Raw genomic sequence first — 14,940 nt, 5'->3', positions numbered from 1 at the left:
CCCACCTTCTCTTCCTGCCCCGCAGTTCTCCCGGGTGCTCACAGACGCCTCAGCATGAGAAGTGACAACCTAAGCTGGGCGGGCACCCCCCAGGACTTCATCCTGCTGGGCGTCTCTGACAGGCCGTGGCTAGAGCTCTCGCTCTTCATGGTCCTGCTGGTGACCTACGTGCTGTCCATGCTGGGCAACGTCACCATCATCCTGCTGTCCCGGCTGGACCCGCAGCTGCAGAGTCCCATGTACGTCTTCCTCAGCCACCTGTCCTTCCTGGACCTGTGCTACACCACCACCACGGTGCCCCAGATGCTGGTGAACATGGGCAGCTCCCGAAAGACCATCAGCTATGGTGGCTGCACGGTGCAGTACGCCCTCTTCCACTGGCTGGGCTGCACCGAGTGTCTGGTGCTGGCCACCATGGCCCTGGACCGCTTCGTGGCCATCTGTGAGCCTCTGCGCTACGCCCTCATCATGCACCGCGCCCTGTGCCACCAGCTCGTGGCCGTGACCTGGGTCAGCGGCTTCGGCAACTCACTGGTGCAGGTGGCGCTGACGGTGCAGCTGCCCTTCTGCGGGCGGCAGGTGCTCAACAACTTCTTCTGCGAGGTGCCAGCCATGATCAAGCTGTCGTGCGCAGACACAGCCGTGAATGACGCCACGCTGGCCGGGCTGGTGGGCTTCTTCCTGCTGCTGCCGCTGGCCTTCATCCTCCTCTCCTACGGCCTCATCGCCCGGGCCGTGCTCAGGATCCGGTCCGCCACGGGCCGCCGCAAGGCCTTTGGCACCTGCTCGTCCCACCTGGTGGTGGTCTCGCTCTTCTACCTGCCAGCCATCTACATGTACCTGCAGCCGCCCTCCCACTACTCCCAGGAGCAGGGCAAGTTCATCTCCCTCTTCTACTCCGTCATCACCCCCCTGCTCAACCCCTTCATCTACACTCTGAGGAACAAGGAAGTGAAGAAGGCGCTGGCCCGGCTCCTGGGCCAGATCTGGAGGCTCTGCCAGAGGTGAACCCCCTGCCCCTCCCCTGTGCGTGACGGAGAAACTGTGGGGTCCTCCCAGGCCCCCCGCAAGCGCACCTTCCCTCCTGTGGGACGAGAGCCTGAAATCCCTCATCTTGATCTTCCCTTCGAAGAGGCCCTCGCTCTCTCGGAATCATTTCACCAGCGTTCCCTGAGGATTTGTCAGATGCCTTCGCTTCCTTCTCCCCACTCACGCCCTTTCCGTGTGCTTTTCTGCTTGTCTCCCACCTGCTCCCTCCCCTGGCCCTCACTGCCCAGGGGAAATCGCCTCGTCACTCACAATAAAACATGCTCCTCGCCCCACTTTTAGGTCGCCATTGCTTTTGTGTGACTGAGAAAGACATCCCGCACGTGAGGCAGGTGACTGTCTTCTCCCTGGGGCTCCAGTTTTCCTTCTAGGGAGTTTCCCCACTAAGCGGAGGACCACCTTGACTGTGTTACGTGTGTCCGATCTGGGAGCAAAATCTCCACTGCAGAAAAGTTCGTGTTCCAAGGAGAGCACGAGGTGCTGGTATAGCCAGAACGGGGATAAGGGGCATACAGGGCCACGGGGCCAGCTGCTGGCTGAAGGAGAGCATCAAGTGTGCAGATCTAGATATTCTCGCAGGTTATGCTCCTGCAGGGCCTATGGTTCGTCTTGCTGTGAAGGATTTGCCATGAGCCCCCCAGAGCCCAGGACCCTACCCTCGAAAGGAGCTGCAGGGAGCTGCCTCAGGTGGGCGCTCAGGAGGAGCAGGCAGGGAGCTGCCTCAGGTGGACACTCAGGAGGAGCGGGTGGGCGCTCAGGAGGAGAAGGCAGGGAGCTGCCTCAGGTGGGCGCTCAGGAGGAGCAGGCAGGGAGCTGCCTCAGGTGGGCGCTCAGGAGGAGCGGGCAGGGAGCTGCCTCAGGTGGGTGCTCAGGAGGGGTGGGCAGGGAGCTGCCTCAGGTGGGTGCTCAGGAGGGGCGGGCAGGGAGCTGCCTCAGGTGGGTGCTCAGGAGGAGCGGGTAGGCGCTCGGGAGGGGAAGGCAGGGAGCTGCCTCAGGTGGGCGCACAGGAGGGGCAGGCAGCAGGCAGGGAGCTGCCTTAGGTGGGTGCTCAGGAGGGGCAGGCAGCAGGCAGGGAGCTGCCTCAGGTGGGCACTCAGGAGGGGCAGGCAGCAGGCAGCAGGCAGGGAGCTGCCTCAGGTGGGCGCTCAGGAGGAGCAGGCAGGGAGCTGCCTCAGGTGGGCGCTCAGGAGGGGCAGGCAGCAGGCAGGGAGCTGCCTCAGGTGGGCGCTCAGGAGGGGCAGGCAGCAGGCAGGGAGCTGCCTCAGGTGGGCACTCAGGAGGGGCAGGCAGCAGGCAGGGAGCTGCCTCAGGTGGGCGCTCAGGAGGAGCAGGCAGGGAGCTGCCTCAGGTGGGCGCTCAGGAGGGGCAGGCAGCAGGCAGGGAGCTGCCTCAGGTGGGCGCTCAGGAGGGGCAGGCAGCAGGCAGGGAGCTGCCTCAGGTGGGCACTCAGGAGGGGCAGGCAGCAGGCAGGGAGCTGCCTCAGGTGGGCACTCAGGAGGGGCAGGCAGCAGGCAGGGAGCTGCCTCAGGTGGGCACTCAGGAGGGGCAGGCAGCAGGCAGGGAGCTGCCTCAGGTGGGTGCTCAGGAGGAGCAGGCAGGGAGCTGCCTCAGGTGGGCGCTCAGGAGGGGCAGGCAGCAGGCAGGGAGCTGCCTCAGGTGGGTGCTCAGGAGGGGCAGGCAGCAGGCAGGGAGCTGCCTCAGGTGGGTGCTCAGGAGGGGCAGGCAGCAGGCAGGGAGCTGCCTCAGGTAGGCGCTCAGGAGGAGCGGGAAGGGTGCGTCAGGTAGGCGCTCAGGAGGAGAGGGAAGGGGTGCCTCAGGTGGGCGCTCAGGAGGAGAGAGCAGGGGGCAATGCCCAGGGGCCTGCCTCAGGTGGGCGCTCTCTGCTCTCACAGAGCTGTGGGGTCACGGTTTGTCTACCCTGACGCCCTCCCACCCCCTCCCTCTGTGCTGGCTGCCCCGTTTCCAGCCGCAGTCAGAACGGACTGAGGGTGGATCAGGGAACAGCCCCTGGGGCCTGGGCTCCCCAGGTGTGGCAGAGACAGATGGCTCCCTCCTCCTCCATCAGGGGTCAGAGAGCAACAGCAGAGGAAGCGTGGGCCGTGGCCACCTGCTGCCCTGGAGATTCCCAGACTCCTCCATGTGGGACGGCGGGGAAGGGGGGCCTGCCCACACATGACTCAGGAGGGAAACAGGTCTCCGAGCACTGCAGGGTGGCTGGCACCAAACCACAACGAAAGCAGGTGCCCACCTTTAACGGCTGGGAAGGGCTGTGGGGCACGTTCAGATTCCGCACTCTGCCGGGCACTGACAACGCAAGGGGGACCCTCTGCCCAGGCTCCTGTGCCCCTCGCTGTGGCCTCTCCTCGCAGGCACACCTGCCGCCCAGAGGCAGACCTCTTATCCCAGCACCCCGTTCCTCTGTGCCCACGGGTCTCTTTCTGCACCAGGCACAGACCCACAGGCAGGTGCAGCTCCGAGGCCCAGGTCGGGCATCAAGAAATGGCCATGCGGGGCTGGAGCAATAGCACAGCGGGTAGGGCATTCGCCTTGCACGCGGCCAACCCGGGTTTGATTCCCAGCATCCCGTATGGTCCCCTGAGCACCGCCAGGGGTGACTCCTGAGTGCAGAGCCAGGAGTAACCCCTGTGCAGCCCCAGGTGAGACCCAAAAGAAAAAAAAATGGCCATGGCCGAGTCCCGACCTGTCGGGGGACGGGCACACCCTGGGAAAAGGTCCCTGGGACAGCACAGCTGCTGCCCTGCAGGCACCGCTAAGTGGTGGCCACTGGTGATTGGGTTTTCGGCTAGTTCGTGGTGTGGTTTGTGGTTCCAAGGCGTGTGGTTCCGAGGCAAGGAGGGTCTTTACCATGCCAGCGTTTCTCCCTCACCTTTGGACATAAGCCAGATCTGACAGGTCACTTACAAACCTGATTTGCGTCTGTGATCCGATTGGCTGTACTACATCCCATATTTGCATATGACATCACCCACACTTATAAGAATGTTTAGTCTTGGGGCCGGAGCGATAGCACAACGGGTAGGGCGTTTGCCTTGCACGCGGCCGACCCGGGTTCAAATCCCAGCATCCCATATGGTCCCCTGAGCACAGCCAGGGGTGATTCCTGAGTGCAGAGCCAGGAGTAACCCCTGTGCATCGCCAGGTGTGACCCAAAAAGCCAAAAAAAAAAAAAAAGAATGTTTAGTCTGATTGGCCATACTATATCCTACATTTGCATATGGCCATATAACATACCCACAAATTCATGTAAGGGTGTGTGATCTAATATGACATCATCACCACATAAACTCATTTGCATGTGCAATCAGATTGGTGGTTCTCAATGGATGAGCTCTAAGGTAGCCAATCAGATAGAAGAAATAACTGTATGCATAATATATATAAACCCAGGTCATTGTCTAGAGAAGATCACTACTGTGTGAAGCTGAAGTGTTGCTTCAAGGACTCTGAGGATTGTGATTCTGCGGCTGCTTCCACCTATTCAGAAATGCATGCATGAGCTGTCATAACCGCTGTGAGGACTGAGAATCTGTGCACAGGCCACAAGAGCTCGGAGAACATGCCCTGCTATAAGAGCAGCACTTTTCTTTTTTGATAGCCGAGAGTATCACTTAAGTTCACTTCCCACGTCTCTTACGTTTGTGTTGGGGACTGCTCAGGACCCTGAACGAAAGAGGACCCCGAAACCTTTACCCTGGACAAACTGGAAAATTCCATTACCAGCTTTGCTTGACCTGAGGCACAGGTGCCCTTGTGACAAAGGAAATAGCCAAACTCAAGAGGTAAAAGTAGCCCAGGGCAGTTAACTAAGAGACGCCATTAAGCCCCCCATTAAGTAGAATACCTTCCTCTACCTTGTGCATTCCTCCTGCCAGATGCTCCTGCCAGATAAACCCTTGCCTTCCTCTCCCCACTATTTCTCAATCTACTGTTGAAGAATGTTGTAAGCCCACCTAATACACCCCGAACCTTTCCTTATTTGGCCTGAGAAGACACTTCCCTGATGATTGACAACTTATGTACCAACCCCCTGCTAAGAAAAGTATAAAACCAGCGTGGCAGTTAATAAAGTTGCCCCTTGATCGGCATGTGTCGTCTTGGGCCCCCTGTTTACTAACCTCACTAGTCTTATTTCAGATCGGGACCCTCACAGAATCCACCTAATTAGGAGCGCTTTCCACTGTTGTCTCTCCGCGGGCCGGAGAGATCTCCAGGGGAACGCGCACGTTTGTCAGTCCTGGCCTCTGGGCTTGATTCCAGACCTTGGCCGTGTAAGAGCCATGCCACATGCCACGAGCAGGACACTCAGCTTTGGACTGTCGTACCAAGTGGAGATAGATGCCACTCCTGACTCAGTGCTCAGGAGACCCGAGTGGCAGGAATGGGACTAGGGTCTCCTGGATGCAAAGATTGTAGTGCAGGCCTCTGAGCTACCTCCAGGCCTCTTTGATTTAGTGCTGTCTGTTCCCAGTAAAGATAGCCAGAAGTGAAATAACTGGCGTGGAATTCCTGTGTTTGATTGCTGTGAAAACTCTCAGTAACAAGAGTGGCTGCGAGTTCATGCCCCACCCACAGTGCAGGCTCCATTCCCGCCATCTGCCGCACTCCTGCTCCTGCCTTTGCACACAGAGGTGGACTCTCCGAGGGGCTCATAGATGTGTCCTGTGGTTGGGGTGGGTTTCCCTAAACTTCAGACTTTTCCCGAGACTTGCAGGGTGGGGGAGGGGAGGCCGAGGCCGGGGTCTCACGGGAGAAGGTTTTGTCAGTCCTTCTCCCTGTTTATATTTTTAGTGGTTGGTTTTCATGGATACCTTGGAAATCTGGGATGTGAACCCCTTATCAGACCTGTGATAGACACGCCTCTTACACACAGGATGTCTGTGTGAGAATGTCCCGAATCCGGTCACTGGCCGAGGCGCCTGATAGGCCACAGAGGAGATGGCTGCAGTAGGAAGATTATCCACCGAACAGGCTCACGGCCAGAATTCCAGGAAAGAAGGTGGGTGAGCAGTCCCGAAGGGGGAGGCCTCTGGGCCCCTGTCTCCAGCGGTCAGATCAGACACAGTTAGGTCCCAAGGTGGCTGAGACTCCACACGCAAACCGAAGCTCCTGTGCCTCTTGGGAAGGTTCCCAGGAGCCTCGTTGCCTCACAAGCTCAGTCTTTATGGAATAGGCAGGAAATTTCCAGGCACTCTTTGCTGCTGGGTCCGACTCTGCACGTAACAGATGCTCATAAAAGCAGGTGACCCCGGCCTCCTTCGTGACCATGTCCTGGAGGTAAGTCAGTGCTCTGTGAACAGGACCAGACCTGGCTGAACCAGGGGCAAGAGCCAAGGGTCACTGGGAACAGCAGGATTGGGGGCGGCAGAAAAGGACATGCTTCCCACAGGGACGGCACAAGCAGAGCAGGCTGGGGGCGGCAGGCAGAGGAGCTGGACCTGCTGGGGGCCGAGAAGTTCTGAGCTGACAGAGCGCAGACAGACAGTGGGGGAGGGGCTCAGAATGGGCCCCCAACATCGAGGGTCCCATGGGGAAGACCACCCTGACCTGTGATCCCATCTCTGTGGCAGCGTGGAGGGGCGGCTGGGGGCAAGGAGGGGCAAGGGGCATGGGCAGGGGCTCCCCACCCTGAGAGGGGTTTGAGCTGGGCCCCTCTGTGTGGCAGCTCACCCCACCTCCCTGGGTGGGACACGGCCCAGAGAGAAACAGCTTGTGGCACATGACAGAGACCAGCCAGTGCTGGGTGGCTGCTGTGCGTCCGCAGGAACAGGCCCGCAGGCTGTGTCTCCACACACACCCACGCTCCGTCATACACCACAGAGAAGGAGCAAGCGGGGCCGTGGGGGGGGGGGGGCTGTCTGTCCCTGAGTGGTGGTCAGACCTCACCCCCAAGACGGAGGCCGTGCAGTGCTGGAGGTCACACGGAGCGCCCACCTGCCCCGCTGTGCTCGGCTCCTGAGCCACGGCCCCAGCCCGGGCTCCTGCAGAAGTAGGTGAGAGGGCGAGGGGGGCTGCACAGAGCTCGGGAGGGGGTGGTCTCTGGACGGTGCCGTCAGGGCATGCCCCTGGGCTTGACTTGGCCAGGACAAAGGTCTCTTCAGGTCCAGCCTCTTCTGTGTCTTTTGCGACTTTGTCCGACCTGGACGGAAACCCCTCCGGGAGACGGCGTGTCCGAGACCGGCTCCGCCGCTAAGGGGACTTAGAAGCAGAGCGGAGAGAGGACGGGACCCCGAGGAGCCCAACAGCACAAAGTGACGGGATTCACAGCAGCTGGTGCTGGGAGCCGGGTCTGTCTGTCCGTTCTCCGTCCTGGCACCGACACCTTATTTCCCAATGGCCCGGCCAGAGTCTCACCCACGCGTTGTCCCGTAACTCAGCAGATGCTTGGTGCTCGGGGCCACAGAACAGACATACAGTAACTGCAGGTTCCTGGGGCGTGTGTGGGGCCGGGGCCCCAGGGTGTGGGAGAGCCGTGGGGGGTGAGCTGGGAACACCGCGCTTATCTGTAGGACAGTGCGTCCCTGCGCAGCCCAGAGCCCCGTCTTGCTGCACGGGATGGTACTGGCGCTTGACCACGCCAGCCCCATCCAGCTCTGAGGGTGGAGCTACTCAGGCGCTGGGCAGGGGCTCTGGGATGCCGGGTGGGGGTGGGGGTGGGGGAAGTGGAGGCCAGCAGCGCCCTCGTTCCAGGAGGCAGGAGCAGGGATGGTCATCTGATGGAGCTGAGGCCTGGCCAGACGTAGCTCACTGAGTTAAACTTAACAGCTTTGCTGGAGTCCTGCCTCGGCTCTCGAGCACTGCGTGGTCCCCGGAGGTCACCAGGCACGTGCCCCAGGGAGAGTTGGGGAGAACTACTGATCACCCGTGGGCTGGGCTCAGAACAAGCCAGAAACCTGAGCAGGTCGTGCAGCGGGTCTGACGCTCGCCCTCCCAGCTGGCACTCACGCAGGGCACTGCACCGGTCACCAGAGCACAACCAGGAGAGATGCGTGAGCACAGAGGAGGAGTAAGCCCTGAGCATAGCCGGGCGGTGCCAAAACAGAAATCAGAGCACCCCAAAGCTGAAAGTAGCCCGGACTGAAACCAAAGGGGGGTCGGAGCAGGTCTCCCGCAGAGGGGCCAGGGCGGTGACGTCTGGCCACGCCCTCCGGGTCAGATTTGGCAGACATGTCACCCAGTGACCGAGAGCACGGACAGGAGGCAGGGAGAGTCACACCCCGTGCCTCTGACGGCACAGCCACCCCCCTTGTCCCCAGACAGCTGCTCCTCGGGCCAGCCAACCTTTCCACCCCGGACGGCTTCGTCCTGCTGGGCTTCTCGGATAAGCCCCGGCTGGAAATGACCCTCTTCGCGGTGGTGTCGGTCTTCTACTTGGTCACCCTGGTGGGCAACATCACCATCATCCTGCTGGCCCGCCTGGACCCCCACCTGCACACGCCCATGTACTTCTTCCTGTCCCAGCTCTCCCTGCTGGACCTCTGCTTCACCACCAGCTGCATCCCACAGATGCTGTTCAACCTGTGGGGGCCGGACAAGACCATCAGCTACCTGGGCTGCACCGTGCAGCTCTACATCTTCCTGGGGCTGGGGGCCGCCGAGTGTGTGCTGCTGCTGATCATGGCCTACGACCGCTACGTGGCCGTGTGCCGGCCCCTGCACTACGCGCTCGTCATGCACCCCCGGCTCTGCCAGCGGCTGGCAGTCCTGGTCTGGGTAAGCGGGGTCTTCGGCACGTTGGTCCAGTCTCCCTCCACCATGAAGCTGCCCTTCTGCCGGCACCACCGCGTGGACGACTTCGTGTGCGAGGTCCCCGCCCTGATCCGCCTGGCCTGCGGGGACACGCGTGTCAACGAGCTGCAGATCTCGGTCATCGGCGCCGTGTTCCTGCTCGGGCCGCTCCTGCTCATCCTCGTGTCGTACGGGCACATCGGGCGTGCGGTGCTGGCCATCCAGTCCCGGGAGGGGCGGAGCAAGGCCGTGCGCACCTGCTCCTCCCACCTGCTCGTGGTGCTGCTCTTCTACGGGAGCGTCACAGCCGTCTACATCGGGCCGCGGAGCCGCTTCTCCCAGCGGGGAGGGAAGTTCCTGACGCTGTTCTACACCGTGGTGACCCCCACTCTCAACCCTCTCATCTACACGCTGAGGAACAAGGACGTGAAGGGGGCTCTCAGGAGGCAACTTGGCAGAGACCGCAAGGCCAGAGAGGCGTGAGGCCCGGCTCACGCCACGGCCAGCCGGGACCAGGTCTCGCTCTCGGCATTAAACGTGGGTTATTCCAGGACAGCGACTCCCAGCCCTCAGCAGGATGCCGGGGGCCACGCCGGTGTGTCCACACAGGGACTGGCATGGGCAGAGGGGCAGGAGCACATCCATTTGCCTGCTGTGTCCGGACCCTGCGGTGCTCAGTGAGGCCTCTGAGAGGCAGAAGGAGGCCAGTCATGAGCATGGCCAGGCTGGCCACAAGGAACCCATCGCTGGCCCTGGCGGGAGACCAGGACAGACCCGGGTGGACTCAGGAAGGGACAGAATGGTTCCCGTGGGGGTGGCACCGAGCAGCTCCTTCTCCACCTCCTCAGGAGACCCGGTCCTGTCAGCACCAGGACAGTCCTGACGGCCTCTGCTCCCTCCCTCCCAGACACGGGGAGCGGCTCATGTCCCCAGTGAGGGGCCCCTCAGGAGGATGAGAAGACAACGGGCCCCCTCAGGCCCCTTCACGGCTCCTCACAGGCAGCGGCCTGGGAACCAGGTGTTTGCGGCTCCTCCGGCGTCCCCGTGAGGGTGTAGGAGTCAGAGACTCAGACGCTTTACTCCCGACCCCCGGGGTAGCCCAGAAAGTAGGTCCAGGCAGGCCCAGAGCTAGGGCTCCAGGGAGGACAGTCGCAGGTCTGGCTCCCCGGGTCCCGCGTGGGCCCCAGCGACAGCAGGTTGTGACCCAGCAGTACTGAGCAGGCACACACTCAGCAGGTTTCTGTTGGTTTATTATGTTGTGAACTTTTTTAATGTAGTTTAGTTAATTTTTTTTTTTTTTTTTTTGCCTTTTGGGTCACACCCGGCAATGCACAGGGGTCATTCCTGGCTCATGCACTCAGGAATTACCCCTGGCGGTGCTCAGGGGACCATATGGGATGCTGGGATTCGAACCCGGGTCGGCCGCGTGCAAGGCAAACGCCCTACCCGCTGTGCTACCGCTCCAGCCCCTAGTTAATTTTTTTTTAAGAAAAAATGGCTGGAGCAATAGTGCAAAGGGTAGGGTGCTTGCCTTGAACGTAGCCAACCCAGATTCAACTCGTGGCACCCCCATGATCCCCTGAGCACAGCCAGGAGTGATCCCTGAGCTCAGAGGCAGGAGTAAGCCCTGAGCATCACCAGGTGTGGCCCAGGAGTATGTAAAAAGGACATGTGAAAATAAATAAATGACAAATGTGGCTCGGTGTTAGGCATCTAGCTGGGTGGTCCGAGTGTGTCTGGAATGTGTGTTGTCTCCAGCTCGGTATATGGCCCCAACATTGCTGGATGTAGTGATGGACCCCACGGCCCCAGCTTCAGGTGCAGAGCATTGGTCAGTCTTGCACATCCACCGAGACCAGGCCTCAAGCCTGTCTGAGCCCAGCTTGGGGCCACCCGTCGCCCAGAGAAGTATCTCAGGTACTTGGATGTCTTGATATGTAGCCCTGTAGCACTGTTGTCCCGTGGCTCATCGATTTGCTCGAGCGGGCACCAGTAACGTCTCCATTGTGAGACTTGTGGTGACTGTCTTTGGCATATCCAATACAACACGGGGGGCTTGCCAGGCTCTGCCACGAGGGCAGGATACTCTCGGTAGCTTGCCGGGCTCTCTGAGAGGGACGGAGGAGTCGAACCCTGTCGGCCGCGTGCAAGGCAAACGCCCTCCCCACTGTGCTCTCGCGCCAGTCCAACTGGCTTCTTACCTCACAGCAAAGAATTTCATGAGGAGTGCAGAAATTCAGCTTCCAACCCTGTTCTCTGCCCTGAGCCAACAGCACCTAAGCTGAAGCAGCTCACACTGGCCGCCAGGGGGCGCTGTGGCCCCGCTGTACCCCCTTTCACCCGCAGGGGCCGAGCCCAGGGATCCACGATGGGTTTTGAGTGGGATCGTGTGTTCCCTCGGTGTCTGGATCCTCCAGGACACGAGAGCCGAGAAGCGTCCCTCTGGGAGACGCGTCCACACCCTCTGCTGCCAGCTGGGAAGGAGGCGTCTCGCCCTCCTGGGCCGCACTCCCCCTCCACCCTGGGGTTGCCGCAGGACAGGACTGGAAGGGCACCGAACAGTGAGGCCTCTGCCATCAGTGGGGAGGCGAGAGAGGGCGCCCAGGAAGGGCAGTCTTCCTCCTCCTCTGTCCACTCTGCCACCTTGGGGACTGCTCAGAAACGGAGCCTGGGATCGTCGCTTTGCGCCTCCCGCCAGCCTCCTGAGGCAGCCACCACGCCGCCCCTGCGTCCACTGGCTCTGTGGCGTGGGAGTCGGTCCCTCCCCACCACCTGGTCTCTGTGGAGAGCCGTGGACACGGGCTGGAAGGAGGAGCTGCTCCTACCAGGAAAGGAAAGTCAGCCCTTGTCTTCTCGCACAGAAGGAGAATTTTCAGTAGGAAATGAGCAGTGAAATTAAAAGCAGGTTTTATTTAGAAATTCTGAGGAAGGAGAGAGATGGGAGCCAGGGTGCTCAAGGAGGAACGCAGGCTGCTCCAGAGCCGAGAGTGGCCTGAGGACCGGCATTTGTATGTGTAGACTTCCTGAGGAAGTGAGGGATTCTGTCTCAAGGAGGGGATTGTCCCAAGGAAGAACTCTGACCCTTGGTGACCTTCCATGTTCTGTCACCGTCTCGTGTCTCTGCTGAAGTGCGGCCTCTCACGGGGGCCCACCCTCTCTGGTCTGCGCGGGTGCTGGCTAAGTCTGACCAGGCCTTAGTTCCTGTGTGCACGGGTGGGGGGGGGCGGAGCTCTAGCAGCTGCAGGGCTAGGAGGGTCCCTTTCCCGGTGGGCTGCCTCCTCCCGTCCCCAGACCGTGCCTGGGGTGACAGCAGCAGAGGGCTGTCCCAGGTCGGACCCCGGCTCTGCACGGCATCCTGAGCGCCACGCAGTGCAGCCCTGGTGCCCCCAACTCACCTCTGGAGTGCCCCCAAAAGGAAAGAACAAGAATTTGACTTAACCTCAAAAACCATCAACAGTAATGTGGGTAAGACTCACCGAAGCGTCACGGAAAATTCTGTCTTGATTGTCTTTGCTGTAGTTCTCAAGAGTTTATCTAATGCTGTCAGAAATCTGTTGTTGCCAATGAAAACGTGACAAGATTTTGGACTGGAGCAATAGTACAGCGGATGGGTCACTTCCCTTGCACTCGGCCGCCCCAGACAGCCCATACGGTCTCCTGAGCACCACCAGAGTGATTCCTGAGTACAGAGTAACTCTTGGCCCCAAAACAACAACAACAAAGTCTTGACAAGACTTTGAAAGCACACTTTTTTCAGAGATAATCCTTCGTGTGCTGGGATGGAACCCAGGCCCGCTGCATGCAAAACAGCTGCTCATGGGGGCTGGAGTGATAGCACAGCGGGGAGGGCGTTTGCCTTGCATGCGGCCAACCCAAGTTTGTTTCCCAGCATCCCATATGGTCCCCTGAGCACCGCCAGGGGTAATTCCTGAGTGCAGAGCCAGGAGTGACCCCTGTGCATCACTGGGTGTGACCCAAAAGCAAAAATAAATAAATAAAATAAAATAAAACAGCTGCTCTTCCGCTATACTGCGTCACAGCTCTGGCCTCTTTTTGTTCCCAGCGTGAAAAACATGGCCATTTTGGAAGCTGGTGTTCAGAGCCTCAGTTCCCATCAGAGCCTGCTGGGAATTTCCCCATCAGTAAGCGAAGGCTGCAGTGTCCCACCCAGAGCCTTCTCGTAACTAGACATCCTTTTTCTGCCAGTATTTGCAAGTCAAATTGGAGATTGATGTGTCTGTTTCCTCATACTGTCCCTTCGCGGGTACGGGTTCGGTGGTGTTGGTGTGCTTTTCTTTGGCTTAGGGAAACCGCTCGCATAAAACCTTTCATTTACAGAAAAATGATTTGCATTAGTCCAAGTATTTTTCAAAATCATGTATTCTAGGGGGGGCCAGAGAGAGTACAACAGGTAGGGCGCTTGCCTTGCACACGCAACCCTAGGTTCAGTCCTTGGCACTCCATACCCCTGAGCCCACCAAGAGTGCTCCCTGAGCAGAGAGCCAGGAGTCACCCCTGAGCACCACTGGGGATGGTCCCAAAGCAAGCCAAAAATGAGGTCATGGATTCTAGGATGATGTTTGGTCAGTGAAAACTGGCTCCACATTTAATGGTTTAGGTAAGCGGGGTGCTGTGTCAGAGCACTTTGCCCTGCATGTGTGAGACCCTGGTCTAGGCCCTGGCACTGAAAAATACAGAGATTAATATCTAACAAAGTAAGTCTATTTAAAGTTGTAACTCTGATTGCAGTACTTTCATTCTACCTGGTTGTGCTGATCAGAATAAACTCATGTCATCTAAAGGGAAAAAGAAACCTGAGGATCAGCCAGAGAAATAATAGGGCGGGTAAGGCACCTGCCTGGCATGCCTCAGCTGTGTCCCACCCCTGGCACTCCGGGGAAGACGCAAAACACAAACAGGAACCTGATTTGTCCCGGACACTTGTGAGTAGTATCACCTGGCCCAAATCAACAGTCCTGGGTTCAGCCCAGAAACGTCGGCCTGAGCTTCCCAGCGAGGTAAGCCTGCTTGAGAAATGGACCGTCCAGCCACAGGGTGAGAGTGTGCACCCTTCCCGAGAGGAGCAGAGCGGCAGTGTCTGGGCCCAGGCTGCTCCCACGGCCACCTGGGACAGGGGACACTTGGCAACAGCAATTTTTAAAAATGTTTCAAGCAAGTAGATTTTAGTAGTTTGGATAAGCCAGTAAAAAGACTTTTAGGACCACTAGTTAAGGAAATGAAAGAATTTAACAACAAGTTGTTTTAGTTGTTTGGTTTGGGGGTTTGTTTTGTATTGGGGTCACACCCGCTGTGCTCGGGGGTTATTCCTGGTTCTGTGTACAGGGATCACTCCCGGGAGAGACCAAATTCAGGGACTGAATCCACGTTAGCTGCATGGAAGGCAAGGGCCTTACCTGCTACACTGTCTCTCCAACCCCACAACAAAGGTTTGGTTTTTTTTTTTTTTTTAATATTTTCTGAATTTTCAGTCAACTATGATAAACATGCGTAGTTTATTGATGATACAGTTTATTGGAAAATATAACTGTTACAAAAGTTAAAAAATAAATAAGTTGGGCCAGAATGATATACCTATAGTGGGTAGGGCATTTGCCTTGCACGCAGCCAACCTGGGTTCGATCCCCGGCATCCCACATGGTCCCCCAAGCATTGCCAAGAGTAATTTCTGAGTGCAGAGCCAGGAGTGACGCCTGAGCATCGCTGGGTGTGACCCGAAAAGAAAGAAAGTAAATAAGTTACTGCCACGAAACCTCAGCCTAATCTAGTGCTGTTCTGTCGGCTGAGAGAGATGGAGGGGAGAGGTGTGGCCCGGAGCCCAGGGTAGGGATTCTCACAGGCCGGCCCCTCAGACCCAGCCCTGGCTGCAGACCCAGCCCCTGCTGACCTGCTGGCTTCTCCCGGACTAGGAGACACTCGCTCACCCGTACCACCCCAGCGGCAGTGGCACCCCGACAGAAGGCGCGGACACAGTGGTGGCCCGGCTCCTCGGCCCGGAGTGTCTCGGGCGCACGTTGGGTTCTGACTAGAACGCATTCTGGACAGCCTGCAGACACCTGGAGAGGGCCTTGGCCCTGCCTCCCCAGGAGCCCAGAGCCCGCCCTGAGCCCGGAGCCCGGAGCCCGGCAG

General features: G+C 59.1%; 2 protein-coding genes across 2 annotated transcripts; both read left to right on the top strand.

The window, feature by feature from the left end:
• The first annotated feature begins 54 nt into the window (after positions 1-54).
• On the top strand, positions 55-1,008 carry LOC101538541 (olfactory receptor 2B11-like). Its single transcript, XM_004611591.2, has one exon. The coding sequence runs from the start codon at positions 55-57 to the stop codon at positions 1,006-1,008; it is 954 nt and encodes a 317-aa protein (XP_004611648.1).
• A 5,323-nt stretch (positions 1,009-6,331) lies between these two features.
• On the top strand, positions 6,332-9,276 carry LOC101538271 (olfactory receptor 2H1-like). The gene is made up of 2 exons (XM_004611590.2): positions 6,332-6,342; positions 8,322-9,276. Exons 1-2 carry the CDS (start codon positions 6,332-6,334, stop codon positions 9,274-9,276), a joined length of 966 nt encoding a protein of 321 aa, XP_004611647.2.
• Positions 9,277-14,940: the final 5,664 nt, after the last annotated feature.

This window comes from Sorex araneus, chromosome 2, assembly GCF_027595985.1.
Source record: "Sorex araneus isolate mSorAra2 chromosome 2, mSorAra2.pri, whole genome shotgun sequence".
Classification (NCBI taxonomy): Eukaryota; Metazoa; Chordata; class Mammalia; order Eulipotyphla; family Soricidae; genus Sorex; species Sorex araneus.
Note: the sequence above shows the minus strand (reverse complement) of the source record. Positions and strands in the feature narration are given on the sequence as shown.